Below are 18024 nucleotides of genomic sequence, written 5' to 3' on the forward strand. Positions count from 1 at the left end.
TACTGTCTTCGAAGCAGTTAACTATCACTATTCTAAACCTGCAGTTGCCAATCCAAAAGCCTAGAGTTTGGACCTAAAATAACTATTAAACCCAGAATCTGTATTTAACTAGTTACAGAACGGAGCTAGTATTTAACTAGTTACAGTATTTAACTAGTTACAGAACAATCTATTTTGGGTATGAAAGAAGCCAGATTGTAGTTTGTGCATATAATTTAAGGTGCTTTTGTTACTGGGATTTCCCAACAAATGGGTCCTGAGTAGACATGGGCACGAACAGCATTACGAACAGAAAAAACCCACAAACAGCCCATTTGTCTGTTCGCGAACAAGCCGTTCATGAGGCCCCATTCTAAATGAACAAGTGGTCATTGCAAGACTCATTCGTTGCCTTTGTCAGCCGTTCGTCAAGCCAGACAGTCTGGCACCTGTAATCAATACCCTTGGCAACCGGAGGCAGGGACTGAACTCTGTCTGAACTCCTTCTGGCTTTCCTTCTGGCTTTAACTCTTCAAAGTACTTCCAGCAGAGAGTCCCGTTTTTGCCACTGTGAACAGAAAATGACAGCAAAGGGGGGGACTCATGGATCATGCCTTTCCCGGGGTGCAATCTCTCTGAAACTTGGGGGGTCTTTGGAGGACAGTGAGGACTATGTCCCCTGCAAATTTGGTGGGTATTTGACATTGAGAAGGTCAGTTTGTAACCCCTCAAAGCAGCTGCCTTCCAACAGGCAGTCCTGTTTTTGCCACTGTGAAGAGAAAATGACAGCAAAGGAGGGACCCATGGATCATGCCGTTTCTGGGGTGCAATCTCTCTGAAACTTGGGGGGTCTTCAGAGGATAGTGATGACTATGTCCCCTGCAAATTTGGTGGGTATTGGACATTGGGAAGGTCAGTTTATGGGGTGTTTAAAGGGCCCTGCCCCTTGCACGTGGCAGGAAAGGGCCCTTTAAACTATCAGCTGGCGGGTGGCAGAGGGGGAATCCCCCCTGCCACCTGCCAGCTGATAGTTTAAAGGATCTTTAAAGGGCAACAAACATGTTTGTGAACAGGGTCACGTTTGTTACTGTTCGTTGTTCGTTGTTCGTGGATGGCAACGAACAACAAACAGCTTGTTTGGGGTTTTTCCCCTGTTCATGCCCATGCCTAGTCCTGAGACTCCTGACCCTTCAAGAAAACACAGTACTATGCTTTCAAAGATACTTCTAGTTCTAAGCAGAGTTACACACTTCTAAGCTCCCTGACTTCACTAAACTTAGGCGGGTGTAACTTTGTTTAGGATTGCATTGTTAATTCCAGATGTTTTAAAGAGCAAATGAGATTTCCTCAAAAAAGTGCCTACAACAAAAACAGCAAGAGGAAAATCCTGAAGAAGCCAATACTAAAAAATCTTTCTGCTTTCTTCAAACAACACTTCTTTTCTTCCTTTCCTTAGCTATCCTTCATTCAATGCATCTCTTCCTCTTCTACAATCAAGGATTGCTTTTCAGCAACTGAAAATTCCTGCAACTCCTTTATTAATAATCCTGTATCAAGTGACTCTCACAGCTAGTTAAGTTAATATAAAGTTGACACAAAGAATGAAAAAATATTAGTACAAAAATACAGACTAGTACCTGTTCTCAAGATACAACAAAAATTTTCCTCTAATAACGAGCAGTTTTTCTACATGCATATACAACGGGGGTATGTAATACACATCACAGTTTTTGTTAAGCTTTTTGTTTTGTTTTTTGATTTAGGTCAATACCATATGAAGAAAGAGTAGTAACTTTGCTTAGTTGGCTACAGTTACCTGAAGAGAAAAGGTACATGCTTAGAATATTCGAAAAACAGAACAACAGTGATTTTTTAAACAGTATGTGTATTCAACACAATATGCAATTAGGTTTATTGTAACTGGCTGCTGGGGGTGGTGGAGCGGCCTTATAAGTCCTCTGTTTCTGCGCCTCCCCCCCCCCCCCAGCATTCCCAGCCCTGGCTACCTTCCCCTCCTTTGGAGAGACAAACCCTGGCCCCCAGCCAAGAGGCTGTTGCCACGGCTAGGGAGTGCCACAATGTTTGTTGTAATAACCAAATTAGGCCTATTTTCCAAACTTTATCTCTTGTAAAACATTTCTGCAGTTAATTGCTCCTGAAGTGTAACTTTGGTAATTTGTAGTAGCAAAACAACAATTACTTCTCTTGTATCTTAACCATTAACCAGTTCGTTGACAGATTAATTTACCACATTAAACCATAGTTTGATTGAACTGCGGTTTATTGTGAAACGTAAGTGCAGGCTGCTCTTTGTAGGTGGGTGCTGAGTAGGCATGCTGAACCACAGTTTAAACCACACACTGAACCTGGCTTAAGTCTGGTTTGTACCACCCTCTGATCATTGTGCTGTCTGAATGCAGAAATCCAGGTTTATTAAGTAGTTCTGCCCCTCTCAGCCTCCTGCATATAGATGGCAACTCAGAGCAACAGAAAAATCTTGTGCTTCTTGTGCTGCTTAAAGCTACTGATATTGCTTTGTCAGAAAACAGCTCCCTTCCCTTCCCTTCTCTCCATGACTCCATTTGCTAGTGACTCAGCTAAGAGGGCGGCATTGTAGGAAAGGGGTCCCAGATGTTTCGCTAATGAGTTAGAAACCATAGATTTCACCATTATGTTGCCTTACATATTATCTGTAGCTTTAAATATGTACTCCTATATCCTACCTGTGCTTTATGTTGTTTAATGTAAGTCATAGAACTGATTATGTTCTGTTTCAGCAATTCCTCAACCCCATACTGGATCCTTGCTAATACTATGTCTTTGTAAACTTACATTCATTGACCCCATGACATGTTTATGGAAATGTTCTTGACACTGTATGGAAATGCCTGCCCTTGTCCTTGCCACTGATTGTACTAATCTCACACTATGTAATCTGCCTTGAGTCTCAGTGAGAAAGGTGGAATATAAATGGCATAATCAATCAATCAATCAATCAATCAATCAATCAATCAATCACCAAGAGAGGACTACATTTCTAGAAAAGTCGCAGTTTGTCATGATGTCAGAATGCAGCCATTGTGGCATGAGCCTTCATAGTAAAACCCTCCTGATGAATCATCTTAAGATGAAGGTGCTGCATTTGATGATAAAATGAGATCTTGCTCCTGAAAGTTGTACTAACTTGATTTGCTAGATCTGTAGCAAAACTAAGTTACTGATTTCAGTGGGAAAGATGTAGAACATATGCTTCACTTTCCTACTGTAATCAGTGAGACCTGAAACCTTATATACATGCTTACTTGGGAGTAAGACCTATTGAACTCAGAACTTTTGCTTAACTGCTACATGTCTTTTTGCTGTTGCTGCTTCAGTGAATAATGCGCAGATATTTCTGACACATGCTGTCCGTATGAATTTCCACACCTCACAGATTTTATGTAAAATATTAAAATTTTGGTACTGTTTGATATAGACCACAATTTTACACTCTGTATTTAGAAGAACCAGATCACTCCGGCCACAGATATGGACCAGTTAGCAGTGAAGTAAGTAAATTGCTATTCTTTTTGTTTTTAAATAAGTACTGTAGTGAATCGGTGATATTTACTTTAAAAAAGTATCTGCAAGTCTTAAGAATAATGTGTGTATTTAAATATATTTGTCAACTATATTCTTGAGGCTTTTCATAATACTTCTGGGAAATGTTTGCAAGTTTTTCCCAGTAGAAAGTCTCAGGGCACAACTAGACGTGATGACGTCTCCTTGTCTGCCACAGGGATGTGGCTGCTATTTTAAGGACTGGATTTTCTTATTTCAAAAACACAGTGGGTGTGATCCTGACAACCTGCATGATGGCATTCCAGCTAGGCAGAGACTCACGTGGTCTCCCCCCATCTCTAGAGGCTTGGAAATGGTACAGGGGGTGACAAGAGCCCTGGAAGCAGCGGAGGTGAGAGGTGGTGCTTGTTGCATGATGAGGGAGTAGCCAGGGGTGGAGACAGATAAACAAGCAAGAGAATATTGCAATATCCAAGGTACACCAAAACAAACAACTCTCGAAATCTTACTAAATGTAAGCTAGAAATAGGCAATAAAGAGTAATTTACATCATCATTTACTCAGAAATCAAAGGACAATCTTTATTTTCTATTTGTAACTTACATTTAGTAAGATTTCACGAGTTGTTTGTTTAGGGGTGGAGATAGAGGCACGGTTCCTCCTCTCCCTTCCCCCAGAAGTGTCATGTGTGAATCGCCCCCCTCAGGCATGGCACTCAGTTTACTATGGGGGGGGGCTGTCATGCCTCCAGCATCTCCAGAACTGTCACAGCCAAGCCAAGGTCCGTGGTGACTGGCAGGAGTGGTAGTGATTCTTTCTTCTTACCATCAGGGGCCAAGCCAGGCTGTGGTGGCTGCAAGAACAGGGCTTTGATGAGGAAGCAGCTGGGCTGGCATTGGGGACATCTTGATCACCCAACAAGCACTGCCCCTCACCTCTGCTGCTTTTGGGACTTCTGTCTTCCCCTTGTGCTGTTTCCGAGCCTCACTGCCTGTATCTCTGACTAGCCGGAGTGCCATCAGGTCGCCTGTCAGGATCAGGCCCTGCAGTGTTTTTAAAAACCCAAGTCTTAAAATGGTGATGGCATCCCTCCAGTGGACATGGGGATACTGTCACATGTCAATGAGCCTTCAGATATATGCCGTTGGTCACTCAGTTCTTTTACTAGACAGGCAATCAATGGAGTGACTTCCGATCCTGGTTATGTAGTTCTTGTGGATTAGGTGACAAGCACAGGGTATTTCCTATGAACAGCTTGCTGCTCTTGAAAACCTTCTGAGCCATAGATTCTGTCTTGCATGTTGTTAATGTTTGTTTTACCTCTCTTTATTTTTGTCACGTAGGTCATTCTTGCATTACAAAGAGTGGATAAAGTGGTTGGGATGTTGATGGATGGTCTTAAACAAATGAACTTGCACAATTGCATTAACATTCTTCTTCTCTCTGATCACGGTAAGTTTATTTAAGCTATATAGCATTTAGGTCAGATTTTAAAAAATGGGTCACTTTACTTTGACAAAACAGTAGAGTCCGGTAGCACCTTTAAGACTAACCAACTTTATTGTAGCATAAGCTTTCGAGAGCCACCAAAAAGCTTATGCTACAATAAAGTTGGTTAGTCTTAAAGGTGCTACTGGACTCTTTAATATTTTGCTACTACAGACTAACACGGCTAACTCCTCTGCATCTATTTACTTTGACAGGATATTTTCTATCAAGATGTAGAAAACTTTTAAAATGGGATAATCTTTCTTATGACTGTAATCCTATCAATGGGACTAAGTCATGGTTAGGGTGTCTCATTATGGCTGGGGAGACCCAAGTTTGAATTGCTGCTCGACCATAAAGCTTGCCTAATGGCTTTGTGCCAGTCCATTTCAACCTACCATATCCCTCAGTATCAAATTGGAGAGACACGTGAACAAAACAATTTTAATTAGTCTTCAAAGTACTTCAGAGATAGAGAGGTGCACTAACATCCCTATTGCCACCACAGGAAAGACCTTCTCCCAGCCTTTGCAGATCTTCCCATAGAGAGGGAACACAGACATTCTCTTCCCAATACTCTGAGTCTAATGAGAGTAAAAACCAATTTTGCACATGCACATTTTACACAGCAATTTGACGATAGTAATCTTTCAAATAGATGCTAGTGAATATTTAATGTTGCTCTTCTGGAAATATAATTTGGTAATTGCATGTAATATGATGTATGAAAAAAGTGCAAATTTTAACTGTCTTTATTAGAAATAAAATATAATACAAAACAGAGCAAAGTCAAATAAATATTTGTGTCTTGATGCATATTCATAAAGTGAATAAAAGTATACCAAACTGATGGAAACATCTTTACATATCTTTTACTGTCAGTGGTACCAGTTCATTGAGTTTAACCATACTCCAAGATTAAGCCATTCAGAAATAGAAGTAAGGCAGGGCTGATGCCAACTCATAAGCACGAATACTCTAAACATTTTATATCTTTGTCAATGATAATACAAAATGCAGGTATCCCATTTATTTGCGTGTGTGTGGAACTTTAATTCATTGAGAGCCAGTTTGGTGTAGTGGTTAAGAGTGCGGGACTCTAATCTGGATTCCTCACTCCTCCACTTGAAGCCAGCTGGGTGACCTTGGGTCAGTCACAGCTTCTAGGAGCTCTCTCAGCCCCACCCACCTCACACTATGTTTTGTTGTGGGGATAATAATAACATACTTCGCAAACCACTCTGAGTGGGTATTAAGTTGTCCTGAAGGGTGGTGTATAAATTGAGTGTTGTTGATGTTATTATTGCAATGCAGTCCTAAGAAAAGTTATATCCTTCTATAAGTCCACTGAAGTCAACAGGCTTAGAAAGGGGTAACTCTGCTTAGGACTGCATGTATGAATTAGTTAATCACTGAGAAGCTAATAGGACATGACTGGGAGTTCTGTTCAGAACTCCTAGACATTTTTATTGTATGAATAAACTAGGCAGAGTCTAAGTACAGATTGTGGCACACGACACACAGCACTATATCCTTTTTCCTGACCTGAAATGGCTCTGTGGAGCTGCTGTTTGCCTTACTGGAGCAAGCATCAGGCAACATACACATTATTTGTAGGTTTGCCCCCATGAAGAAATCGCTCTGTTTTGGCGGATTTGTTCTGGCTGAGCCCCTGTTGCTTCTTGTTTAAACTGGAATTGATGTCACTAAGAAACCTCTGGAGTGCATGCACATGCCATTTTTTCATGAGCGGAGGGCTGGCAATCCTAGGTTAGTTACATTTTATCATTATATGATAAAATTTTATCATTATATGATATATTATTATATGAGAGGAGCTACCCATCTGTTTGACAACCAGCTGAGTCTTTAAAATAATGTTTGTCTTTTCTGTAAAGGGATGGAAGCAGCTAGCTGCAGAAAAGCAGCATACCTGAACACGTACTTGGATGATGTTGAAAATTTGACTGTAGTACCTGGTCCTGCAGCTCGCTTAAGACCAAAAAATGTTCCAGATGAGTATTTCTCTTGTATGTAATTGCTAGTCTAATATGCTTGAATTGAACTTACGTTGAGGGGTTTTAAAAGTACATCAAATGAAACAGCAGGAATATTATTACAACCCAACTCAATAGTGAAATGCCTTGTGTTGAGCTTCTCATGCCCTTAAATCCTGTGAATGGCCTACCTTTGGTCCCTTATTTTTGGAGGAAAACATGGGATTGAAATAGAAACTGAACACATAAAGGACTGCTTTCATCATCCGTATCAAGAATGATTTAAAATGTAGTTATAATGCCATCTCACTTGAAGTATACTCTGAGACATAACATGTAAGGGAGAAATTAAGATGTTACCACTTTTGGAGCTTTTGACTAAGATTGAGTGTAGATAATGATGATTTACTGATGATAATGCAGGACATAGACGCTTCTGATAATTTCAGTAGATGTGAATAGTAGTCATTGTATCTAATAGCAAAGAAGAAAGCGTAAGTTTTCATGGTCAGTTCTTACACTCCTGGGGTAATGCCAATCACTACTTTGCGATCAGGAAGCAATTTTCTCCAGGCCAGTTTGGCCCGGGGTCCTGGAGGTTTTTGCCATCTTCTGGGCATGGAGTAGGGGGTCACTGTGTGTGTGTGTGTGGGGGGGGGATAGTTGTGAATTTCTTGCATTGTGCAGGGGGTTGGACTAGATGACCCTGGAGGTTCCTTCCATCTCTATGATTCTATGAAATGGATCAGGACACAAAAACATGTAAGAGTGATTATGGTTTCTGAGCAATTCTGCATAGGAAGGATATGCCTGAATCACAAATTTGTATGTGTGTGGTTTAAAGAAGTAATACTATCTTCCTTCTGAAATAATGCTTTGTTTTATTGAATATATTGGAAAAGGGTTCACTTTGGTTAGAGAAAGTAAAGCAAATGAACTGTGGGATGTGTGAACTGTGTTCAGCTGTGGGATGGGATAACAACAGTCTTTGCTTGGGCTAGAATACGCTCAATAGTATCAGAGCCTTAACTTTTTCCACAGAAGAGCTGTTAATTTCTATACATAAATGCAGACTAGAACAAAATTTTAATAATATTAATATTATTAATTTTAAAGTTATTAAAATAAATATGTGATAAGAATTACTTCTGATGTTGATGTGAGGTGGTGAAAAGGATGGAGATTTGATAAGAAACGTTAAGTATTATGCAGTATTTAAATCATCATTCCTCATTAGGAAGTATGTTATTTTCATTTTCTTTTAACCTTTAGGTAACTAATTATATCATCTAACTCTTCCAGTTGATTATGAAGGCATTGTCAGAAACCTTACAGTAAGTATTGTTTTTTTCCTGTATGACTTTTGATGACTTTTACTTACATTTAGGGCTGTAACTTTTAGGTCATTTAGATTAAAAGCATTAATTGTTCATTAATTGGGCAGCAGATTCTTTTAGCATTTGGGAGCTATTTCTAATGTAATTATTTACAAATCCAGGGGTAGCAGACATATTTTTAGAAGAGGCATTCTTCACATGTGGGAGGGAATGCCTCTTCTGAGACTGCAGCTTGCTTTTTCCATGTGCGCTTCATCCCCCGCCCCCGCCCCCCAAAAACAAATGCCCTTTTCTCCAGGCGTGGTGCTTCCATATACAAATCAAATAAAAGTTCATAATTAATTAACTACTTTTTAACAACCCTAGTTACATTAGTTTCTCCCATAGTGTGATGCTATGGGCCTGGAGAAGAATAACTTATTCACACTTTAATGAAATCCTGTGTCTCAGCTGAATGTTGATTGGTTGAGAGAGCTCAATGCTGTCATGCCTACCTATGCGACTGTGATACTCACACACATTTCCTAGAGCCATGAGACTACATCACAGGGAGGAAGCTCTCACAATATTGTTGGCACACTTGTACATAAAGAGGGTGAGAATCAGCAGGTGGTGCAAAAAAGGAGTTTCAAGTGTGGTGAGCTAGTGTGGGGTAGTGGTTAGAGTATCAGGCTAGGATCTGGGAAGCTCAGATAAAAGCCCCTACTCTACCACGGAAACTTATTGGGTGACCTTGGACCAAGTCACAGACTCTCATCTAACCTATCTTACAGGGTTGTTGCAAAAACTAGAGAAGAGGAGATTGATACAAATTGCTTTTGGTCTCCACTAAGGAGAAAAGTGGGATATAAATTACATAAAATAATAAAGTTTTCCATAGAAGCCTTTGAACAGGCTTGCTGTGTGATGTGCTTGAGAATTTATAGATGGGAACACTTACGACATATAACCATAACATTAGAAATAACACGGATATTAATGTCAATACTACAGTGCTTAGTCCCAGATCAGCATTTCAAAGCATACATGAAGCACCTTCTTCCCAAGCGATTTCACTATGCCAAGAGTGACCGGATTGAACCAGTGAGTTTCTATATGGACCAACAGTGGCAACTTGCTCGGTAAGTTATTATTCTTCATAAATAGCTGTTAAAGTTTGCTTTTTGTGGACCCCATACCATGCTTCTATACATTGGGTGCAGTGTTTCCGTGCTGTACTATACCAATAAAATATACGGTCCCATTTAATTATGTAAGAGGGATAAAAGACAAATTCTCTTGTATAGGAAAATACAAATGCTCAAACGAGCATTTGTATTTTCCTTTCTTTCTGCCTTTCTTCCTTTCTTTTTGCTGGGCTTGGAGGCTGAAGTTTGCTGGTTGGTTCCTGATTCCCCAAAAGCTGATGAGATGAAGCTCTGTGCACTTTCTCATACCTATACTTGTACACTGTAGATTTCCCTATATGTATGTATATGTGTCTGTGTGTGTGTGTCTGTGTGTTTGTGTATACATGCTACGATCTATGATTTTCACATGATGAGAGAAGCTGTTGCTTGATTATATAACCTGTCTGAAATTGTTGTGGATTGAAGCTTTTCATCATATGCAAATAATACTTATAGCATATATGAGTAGTCATGAAAGTATTCATCTCCTTTGTTTATCTAGACAAGATGCACAATATATCCCGAGTACTTTACCAAATAAAGTGTTTTATGATAAATACGTATAGTCTCAATTAAATAAACATCAGGTCATACAACTTCAGTATATGATTTCTATCTTCCCATTGAACATTGCAGTGTTGGCTTCAACAGTGTTGTATTCAAGTGCAGATGCTATAAAATATCAGTGCTATGAAAAGTGGACTGAGAAACTGTGATAATATGTCAAAAAGGCCATGCACATGACATCTTCTGGTGAACTGTGGAGATGACTTGGACTTCATATAAAGACTTGTAGAATGTGCAAGATTCATCTGGGCTAGTTAGTTCTCTCTGAAAGAGCAAGATTCAAAACCAGCAGCACCTTGACGACCAGCAAGATTTCCAGGGTATAAGTTTTTGAGAGTCTCAGGGATCTCCATTCTTACTTGTATCTGATGAAGGGGGCTTTGACTCTCAAAGGTTTATATCCTGGAGATCTTATTGGTTTTTAAGGTGATGTTGGACTCAAATCTTGCTGTTCCACTGCAGACTAACATGGCTACCCACCTGAAACTCTGAAATGGAAAATTAATCTTCTTAGGAAGTGGTAATATGGTATCTCTGTTATAGATGCCCAGTTAGGTGCGCATACGCGCACAAAATTTAAAGTTTTTAAAAAAGCAAGCATCTTTTATGTATACAGTTCAAGAAGCATGTGTAAATGGCACCTAACTTGAATTCCATGATCAAAACATAGGCGTCCAAGAAGTTTACAATATAAATTATACAATATAAACTAAACAATGTGAAGACAACCAAGAAGAAAGTGAGGGAAGCAAAGATAGGAGGAATGAGTATGAAAAAATGTCATTAATTGGAGGATACTGAGAAATATTAAGAGATTAATCCAAAGGCCCTGTAGAAAAAGTCATTTGAAAGAAAATGAAAATTGATATTATGTACATCTTCAGGCAGAGAATTTTACTCAGCAGGTAGAATAGCATTCAAGATCAAGACACTATTGGGCTGCTGAGGGTGGCAATATTGGGAGAACAAAGGTCACTGGCAGGAATATTATAAAAATTAAAGAGTCTATTGGCACCTTCAAGACTAACAGCATTTCAATATGAGCTTTTGTGAATCTCAGTCTGCATCATCAGATAGATACCTCTCTGACAAAGTGGGCTGCCTGTGACTCATGAAAGCTTATATTGAAATGAATGTTCATAGAATCATAGGGTTGGACAGGACCTCTAGGGTCATCTAGTCCACCCCCCTGCAAAATACAGGCCATTCACAACTATCTCCCCTCCCCACACCCCCAGTGACCCCTGCTCCATGACCAGAAGATGGCAAAACACCCTCAGGATCCCTAGCAAAACTGGCCTGGAGAAAATTGCTACTGACCCCAAGGTTGCGATCGGCCTTACCCTGGGCCTGTAAGAAGGGGCCAGGAGAACTAAGCACTGATGTAACCTTCCTGCCTTCCCTTTCATGATCTGCCCAGGTTCATAGAATAAGCATTGCTGTCAGATGGTCATCCAGCCTCTGCTTAAAAGCCTCCAAAGTAGGAGAGCCCACCACCTCCCGAGGAAGCCTGTTCCTCTGAGGAACCACTCTGTCAGGAAGTTCTTCCTGATGTTTAGCTGAAAACTCTTTTGATTTAATTTCAACCAGTTGGTTCTGGTCTGACCTTCTGAGGTACCAGAAAACAACTCTATATGACATGCCTTCGAGTACTTGAAGATGGTTATCATATCACCTCTCAGTTGTCTCCTCTCCAGGCTAAATGTACCGAGCTCCTTCAACCTTTCCTCATAGGACTTGGTCTCCAGACCCCTCACCATGTTGTTAGTCTTGAAGGTATCACTGGTCTTTTAATAAAAATTATTGTGTTATGACAGACACAGCTACTCATTTTCAAAGAAGTATTAATCTTAAAGAGATTTAAAGCTGAGGTCAAAAAGGTTGTTCTGAATATGAATGGGGATGGGAAGCCAGTGAAGAGGTCTGAGGAGGAATGTCACACTGTTTATTATTTCAGCAGTGGAATTTTAGGCAGAGGTGGGAAGGGCTGAGATGTATCTGGGGAAGTCCAGAGAGGGTTGCAATACTCCAGGCTTTTCAATGATACATCAAGGCAGGTATTGTCAGTTATGTGTTCATGACTGTTTTGCAGAATCCCGTCTGAGCTCAAGTATTGCACAGGTGGATTCCATGGGTCAGACAATATATTTCCAAATATGCAGGTAAGTTTTAAAACATATGAGTTCTTGGCTTCCAACAAACAATACAAGGGAAAAGGCAACTCTCTCCAAGTTCAGACTCACACAGGGCCGGATCTAGGGTTGCCGGCGCCCAAGGCAACCCTAGTCCGGCCTCACATGCACGCGCTCCCGGTGCGGCGTGATGATGTCATTTTGGTGACGTCATCACGCGGAGCGCCGGAAGCAGCATGAGGGGCTAGGAAGCTGCCTGCGGCTTTCACTTCCACGCAGGCGAATGGCACGGGCGTCCTCACAGCCCCCCACGCTGCCTTTCGCCTTCCCTGCGGGGCAGGGGGGGCGGCTTGCCATGTGCCCCCTGTCCTGCAGGGCAGGCAAAAGGCAGCGCGGGGGGCTGCGAGGCCGCCCGTGCCATGCGCCTGCCTTGCAGGACAGGGGGCAGCCGGCTGCCCCCTCTCCTGCGGGGCAGGCGAATGGCATGGGCAGCCGCGCTGCCCTTTGCCTGCCCTGCAGGACAGGGGGTGCGTGGCAAGCTGGCTGCTCCCTGTCCCGCAGGGCAGGCGAAAGGCAGCGTGGGGGGCTGTGAGGCTGCCTATGCTGCTGCCTACATGCTCCGGCAGCTGGCAGCTGCTCCTGGCACCCCCTCCCTGGCGGCACCAGGGGCAGACTACCCCCCTGCCCCCCCTCGATCCAGCTCTGGACTTACATACTTGTAATTGGGAGTGAACAAGTTGAAATCAGCAGAACATTGTGGAGGCTGGTTTTCTTGGTGGGGAGAAGAGAAGGTATTGGTGTACTTGCAGTCTACAGTTTGCCTTTATCCCTTTGGAGTCTGCAAAGCCTTTCCCAGTCTTTAGGGTTCAGAGAACACCAATTCCATAGAAAAACATTATATTTCCTAGAAAATATAGGTCCACTCCTTTGCGCTGTCCGAAATCCCTCTAAGGAACCTGAACAAGGATCAAGTAATTGAAGAAAGATGCTGGGCTCTGAGATGCTTCTTCGTTTTCGGGACTTCATGTTTCTCACTCAGACCACATCAGCCTTGGCTCCTGACGCTCTGAGCTTTTGAAAGTCACAGTCCAAGAGGACTTTCATCATGATTTTTCTGTTTATCATATAATTGGTGGTGGCCAGCACAAAGTTTTCCTATAAATTAAGAAAAAGAGACAGAATATCTCTCTCTTGGACTGCTGGTGAAGAGATGCATGGCTGAATACATGTTCTAAATTTAAAAAATTATGCATATAAAAACTAGCATGACAAGTGGAAGGCTAGGCTATGTAGTATGCATAAGCTTCATATGCAGGATTAAACCCCTACATTTAATTTAAGGGTTTAACAATGTGTATGAAGCCTTCACGGACCAAATTGGATAATATGGCAATACACAGACCGATGCTGGAGTCAGAGGTGGTGCCATGGCAGTGGATGAGCCAGAAAGTAAGGCATGCCCTCCCTCCACCATTGACACAGCTAGGATATTGTCTGCACTTATCCTACATCATCTTTTTAAATACCATCTCTTTTTTAAGATCAGTGCCTTGCAGCTGTGGTTCAATGACTAAGGGTGAACAAGCTGAAATTGAATTCTGGCAATATGGAGGTGATGTTGGTTGGAAAGTCTGGGGTATCTTGGAGGATACTGTACTTTCCACTTTTGAATGGGTCCAGCTGACAGTTGCTGACTTGATTAAGAGCTTTGGGGTTCTAATGGACCCAGAACTATCGCTAGAGAAGCAAGTTAATGCAACTGCAAAAAATCCGCATTCTTCCATCTTCATTTAGCTGGAAGATGGTTCCCTGTCTTGACTTGGCTGATTCAACTACCTGGATTTATTTTATGGCTACCTCAAGACTAGATTATTGAAATGCACTCTACCTGGCTGTTACAGTCAGCTTTGGAAACTTGAGCTGGTACAGAATGCCACAGCCTGGTTACTGTCAGGCACTAGGCAGAGCATGCATGTCACTCCCAATCTTCAGACATCCCATTGGGCTCAGTTACTGGGTTCAGTTCAACATGCTGGTTATGGCTAACAAAGCCTTTAATGGTCTTGGACCCACGTACCTGCAAGAGTGTCTTTCCTGCTATGATATGTCTCCTGCTATGATATGCCATGCTATGACTGCCAGAATAGCTTTCCTCATCTGAACAGAGCCTTCTGAAGGTGCCACCTTGCCAATGGGTAAGATCAGCAAATGCTTGTTCATGTGGCTCCCACCTTGTGGAATGGCCTGCCTGAGAAGTTCTGGAATGCTCTCTCATTTCTATCATTCTGCAGAATGTGCAAAACAGAAATGTCGAGGAGGGCATTTTTATAGAACTGTAGTAGAATGAAATAGTGCAGGAGGGTGCCTTTAAAACAGAGCAGGATTTGAGTGCACTGCAATAATTATTCTAAGTATTGCCATTAAATAATTGTAAATACATGTTGTAAATATGCATGCATCTATTTTTTTAAAGCACATACTTTATAAAATATTAGAACTAAAACAGAGTTCTCCTTTTTTCTAGGCTTTCTTTATAGGCTTTGGACCTGGATTCAAGTTTCAAACCAAAGTCAATACTTTTGAAAATATTGAAATCTACAATTTAATGTGTGGTATGATGAAGTAACTGTTTTCACTCCACTTGGCAATCAACCCTTACTGGAAACAAATACCTGATTAAACTAGAGTTTCACTGGCCATATCTTTTTTTGCATTGGAAAGATGTAGGACCTCTCTGTATATATTTGTTTCCTGGCTGATGCAGTTTCCAGTCCTGGCAGTGCTGGGCTGTGATACTCATCCTGGATGCTGGATGCTGAAGGACAGATGAGGAGGAAGTTATGGTAGATTGCTCCTGCAGGATGAGCAAGGGGGTTGAGGCAGGCCATTGTATGTGGAACCCTTAGAAGATTCCAACATGCCTCCCACTCTCTCTATGTATGATGAAACAATGCAGTGTATGGTGGCCAGAAGACAATAACGTTATCAAAGAAATACTCATGACATGAGATGTTCATGGTTATACTCACACGAAATTTGCAGAGTAGAAGTGTATTTTAAAACATCTAACAGGTTGGATCTCATAATTTGAGGGTGCAAGGATCGCAGGATCTCACTCTCCCCTACTGCTGGAGTTAAAGTTTATTCCAAGTGCGGAGGGATTTTTGTACTAATAGTGGCACATTGGGTGGCTGTAGTGAGAAGAGGAACGAGAGCAAAATTGCTCTTTCCCCCCATGAATAGAGCTTTTCTTACAAAAGAGGTAAAAATGGCAATCTAATTCCCTTCTCCACTACAGCCACCCAACTGTTGTATCAGTCAGTATCCAGAATAGAATGTTACACCAGTAATCAGAACAGTAAAAGGCCAAAAAATAGTGATTGGTGCAATAGGAAAAAATGTTTCTGACTTGATGACTTCATATATTTTCCCTGTGCATCATCATGGGGATCTGTATAGTAATGTTGCCAGAAAGTTCCTACAGCAGCTAAAATTGTGAAGTCAAATAAAATATTTTTCCCACTGCACCAACTGCTTTTTTTCACTTTTTCTTGTTCAGCTGTTAGTACATAAAAACCTCTGCAGGATCAGAAATGGCTCTGGGGAAGAGGGGGAGGGAAGAAAGATCCCAGACCACCAGTGCTTTCTACTGGTGGTTTGTGGGATTCAAGCCATTAATTATGTGTGAAATATTACAGATCTACTTGACTTGATACCGGCCCCTAACAATGGTACTCATGGAAGCCTCAACCATCTTTTAAAGAAACCAACTTACATTCCAAAGCATCCCAAAGAAGAAAGTTATCCTTCTTCATGCCCTTTCACAGGCCGGAGAACTTCTTCAGGTGATCTTGGCTGTTCATGTGATTTGTTGGTAGGTACACACTCTCATAGAAACGTTTAGCTATTTGCTTGTACTCCAGACTGAAATGATATACTCTTCCAAATTGTGAGGTCATTGTCGATGTCGCATGTTGGATTCAGTTACATCACTGAGAAGTTTCTGTTGGCCTGGATTAAGAACAAGTCACACCTTCAAAACTCTCCCATCGCTAGTACATGTATTGGAAACTTGGCTGCCAGTCACTTAATATACCCCTTGATAAATGGCAAATATGTGCATACTTGACTTCATTAAATTGTAATTTACCTGTTAAGCCCATTATATATATTAAGATTTTATTTATAGCTCATTCTATCCGGCAATCTCAAGTTATCTAACAATAACAATAAAATCATGTGCTAAAATCACCTTTTGGATTAAGTGTGATACATATGGTTGGACAGAATTTTAAGACAAAGTGTTCTTTTCTTTGTTAAAGTAAGGATTAATCCTGGAAGGAATCCATATGTTAAGAAATCTCCATGAGATCAGGATTTAGCTCTTAGAAGGGTTGAATGGCTCCATGAATGGATGTATTCTTTAATACAGTGAAATATGCAAGTGACGTTGCAAAATATTTCAGAATATCTAACGACTTAGAATTAGATTTGATACGCTAATACTTTTATACTATTTATGCTCAGAATTATTTATTTAAAGGTTCTCAGAGTAGCTGACAATCAAAGCCAATAGCAACTGATAACATCCAATGTAAAAAGAAAAGCTAAAACAAACAACCATCAAACGTTATAGTTTAGGAAGCAGAAGTCCCTAAATATGAATAAAAGCATGATTAAGAGGCAAACTGCACCTAGCATCTCAAACGCATTAGCAAAGGCATCAGGTAAATCTGAGTAAGGAGAGGGTTTCACAGTGGGCTCTCTCTCCAGTAGCTGTCTGCCTAAAGTCAGAAGGCAAAGGCATCTGGAGATGGCCCCTGAGGAAGACTGATAGGGTCACAGAAGAGCAAGTGGTCCTTACAACACTTCATTTCTGAATATTTAGAGTCATATAAATCAGTGCCAGCCCCTTGAATGGTGCTTGGAAAGGGCCAGTAAAATACTTTCAGAACTGGGAAATGTATCCCCCAAAGTGTGTCCCATATTACAGTAATCAAGCCTGTAGTCATAGTATGAATAACAGTAGGAAAACCCTATCTGTCTATGAGGTGCCACTGACACAGCAGCTTAACTTTGTGGAAAAACACTCTATGCCATGGATTCTACTTGAGTATCAGCCTTAAGGGCAGATCTGTGAATAAACTCAAATTGCATACAAGGTCCTTATGAGGGAGCTTAGTCCTGAATAGAACTACAAAAGTACCACCATCTTGGGTTAATTGACTACTTACCAACAACTTACTGGTCTTCATCTAGCCCATTACTAACTCCAAGAACTTGTTCAGAACACCCACTACTCACTTGATTCAAATGTAAAGGAGAAATACAATTTAATATCATCTGCAAATTACTGGCATTTCACTTCAAATCCCCCAGATTAATTCACACCACTGGTTCATGTGGATATTGAATAGTTTATATGATTTTTCTTCGTCTTTACTTCCTTTTTGTTCTAGGGCTTGCCACACATTCAGTCACTGAGAAATTTCACTGCATTACAGGGTAAGCATTTTAACTGCTTTGAAAATGGAAAACAAGCAGAAAATCTCATCGGAAAATAGACTGTGTTTTAGAGATATAATTAGTTTTCTTTTTCCTACTCTAGTAAAGAAGATAGAAAAATACAATTTGCCTTTTGGGAGACCCAGAGTGCTACAAAAGGAGCATAACTATTGCCTTCTTTACAATAAACACTACGTAAATGGATACAGCAAAGATATCAAGATGCCTATATGGAGTGCATATACTGTTAACAAGCATGTGAGTATATTGGTACTTACGGGCATGATAC

At 40.9% G+C, this 18024-nt stretch overlaps 1 protein-coding gene across 1 annotated transcript in view; it reads left to right on the plus strand.

Moving 5' to 3' along the window:
* ENPP1 (ectonucleotide pyrophosphatase/phosphodiesterase 1) overlaps positions 1-18024 on the plus strand; it is a 66066-nt gene that overhangs the window by 33589 nt on the left and 14453 nt on the right. Inside the window, exons 10-20 of the mRNA XM_054975047.1 lie at positions 1743-1808; positions 3455-3527; positions 4884-4992; positions 6927-7058; positions 8328-8359; positions 9356-9483; positions 12191-12260; positions 14755-14842; positions 15929-16104; positions 17690-17735; positions 17839-17993. Coding sequence (XP_054831022.1) covers positions 1743-1808; positions 3455-3527; positions 4884-4992; positions 6927-7058; positions 8328-8359; positions 9356-9483; positions 12191-12260; positions 14755-14842; positions 15929-16104; positions 17690-17735; positions 17839-17993 — 1075 coding nt within the window. The remainder of the gene's footprint in view (positions 1-1742; positions 1809-3454; positions 3528-4883; positions 4993-6926; positions 7059-8327; positions 8360-9355; positions 9484-12190; positions 12261-14754; positions 14843-15928; positions 16105-17689; positions 17736-17838; positions 17994-18024) is intronic.

This window comes from Eublepharis macularius, chromosome 1, assembly GCF_028583425.1.
Source record: "Eublepharis macularius isolate TG4126 chromosome 1, MPM_Emac_v1.0, whole genome shotgun sequence".
In the NCBI taxonomy this organism is placed as follows: domain Eukaryota; kingdom Metazoa; phylum Chordata; class Lepidosauria; order Squamata; family Eublepharidae; genus Eublepharis; species Eublepharis macularius.